Source organism: Sinocyclocheilus grahami, unplaced genomic scaffold (assembly GCF_001515645.1).
Source record: "Sinocyclocheilus grahami isolate Dianchi unplaced genomic scaffold, SAMN03320097.WGS_v1.1 scaffold32441.1, whole genome shotgun sequence".
NCBI classification, from domain to species: domain Eukaryota; kingdom Metazoa; phylum Chordata; class Actinopteri; order Cypriniformes; family Cyprinidae; genus Sinocyclocheilus; species Sinocyclocheilus grahami.
The window spans coordinates 1-1,737 of record NW_015521531.1 but is presented as its reverse complement, the minus strand read 5'-3'; the positions used below and the strand labels follow the sequence as shown (position 1 = coordinate 1,737).

The following is a 1,737-nucleotide window of genomic DNA, read 5'->3' as shown; positions in this document are numbered from 1 at the left end:
ACAATTTTGACTTTTATCTCATAATTATGACTTATGTAATAATATTAACTTTCTATGAGATTCATTACATAATTATGGCTGTTTGTCATTATTATGACTTAGTATGTCATATTTTAAACTTTTTTATCTTATAATATCTATGTCATCATGACTTATATAATATTTTTTAACTTATCTCACAAGTGACTTATGTCATATGTTTGACTTTTATATCATAATTGTAACTTTTTATCTCATAATTATGACTTTTTTTCATAATTTTGATAGTATCTCATAATTTAAATTATATCATAATTTAAACATTTCATAATTATGACTTAGTATTGCAATACTTTTTATGGCATCTTTATGACAACATTATGACACTTAATAAACTTTTTAATCTCAATTTAAACTTTTTTTGATCTCATAATCAAAAGCATGTTTTTTCCTTAAGTGGCAAGAATGGACTTCCATATTGTGATTACATTTTCAAGACATAAGATCTGTAGACCTCACAGTTTATTATTAAAATAGCAAATTACCTTATTAACAACAGCCTATATTTCCCCCCAAAGCTTCTGACTCTCAACCTGAGAAAAGGATTGTACTTCTTGGGAAAACCGGAGATGGCAAGAGCAGCGCCGGGAATACGATTCTCAAACAACAAGTCTTCAAGAGCAAAGCTTCGCCTGAATCAGTGACGGCTGAATGTGTCAGTGGAGACCGGAAGGTCCACGGCAAAAAGATCAGCGTTATAGACACGCCTGGACTCTTCGACACCGGTCTGAATGAGGAGGCCATCAAATCCGAGATCATTCGGTCTGTGATCGAAAGCTCTCCGGGTCCAGACATGTTCACCATCGTCCTGAAGGTCGGGAGATACACGGGACAAGAGATGGAGATCGTGGATAAAATCGTCGAGTATTGTGGAGAAGACACCTTCAATCATTCAGTGGTTTTATTCACTCACGGAGAACAGCTGGAAGGTCAAACCATCAAGGAGTTTGTCAAGATGAGTCCAAAGCTGCAGGAGCTGGTTGATAAATGTGGAGGCCGCTGTCACGTCATCGACAGCAAATACTGGAAAAAACGGCAAATGGGATACAGGAGCAACAGAGTCCAGGTGAAAAACCTACTGGAGACCATCGAGCAGAAGCTGAAGGACAATCAGAACGGCTGCTACACCAACGAGCTGCTTCAGATAGTGGAGGAGGAGATTCAAGAGGAGATGAAGAACATAAACGAGGACAGTCTGTCGCCAGAAGAGAAGCGAGAAGCGGCGAAAAAGGTGGTGCACAGAAAACTTCTCATCAGACTTGCGGGAGTGACCACGGGAACACTAACAGGTGCTTTTCTGGGCATCGGTGTCGCTGTGGCCTCCGTAGTGACTTTACTGAAAGCTGCCAACATTCCCGGCATGGTGAAAGCCGGAACCGTAGCCGGGGCCGCGGGAGCCACGGGAATAGTGGCGGGAGCAGCGGCGGTGAAGGCGGGGATCGTCGCCGCGGGGGCCGGGGTCGGGGTCGGAGTGGCTGGTTCGGGTATCGCTGCCGCTGCTGCTGCAGGTGTCGCTGTTGGAGTCGCGGCTCTTGCCGGAGCGATTGGGGGAGGAGTTACCGGATGCAAAGCCGCGGAAGAAACTGATTCGGTGTGTGACGCAATAAAGAATGCAGCAAAACTCAACTATGCCAATGCCAAAGGTGCCGTGACAAAGGCAAAGAAACATCAACAAAAACTTTTTAAAAAGGAGAAGAA

The 1,737-nt window shown here is 43.2% G+C and overlaps 1 protein-coding gene across 1 annotated transcript; it reads left to right on the top strand.

The window, feature by feature from the left end:
• Positions 1-557: 557 nt before the first annotated feature.
• Positions 558-1,732, top strand: LOC107580387 (GTPase IMAP family member 7-like; the record flags this gene model as incomplete). The annotated part of the gene is made up of 1 exon (XM_016266096.1): positions 558-1,732. A coding segment is annotated over one exon (1,175 nt), but the record flags the coding sequence as incomplete, so codon positions are not given.
• Between the last annotated feature and the right edge of the window lie 5 nt (positions 1,733-1,737).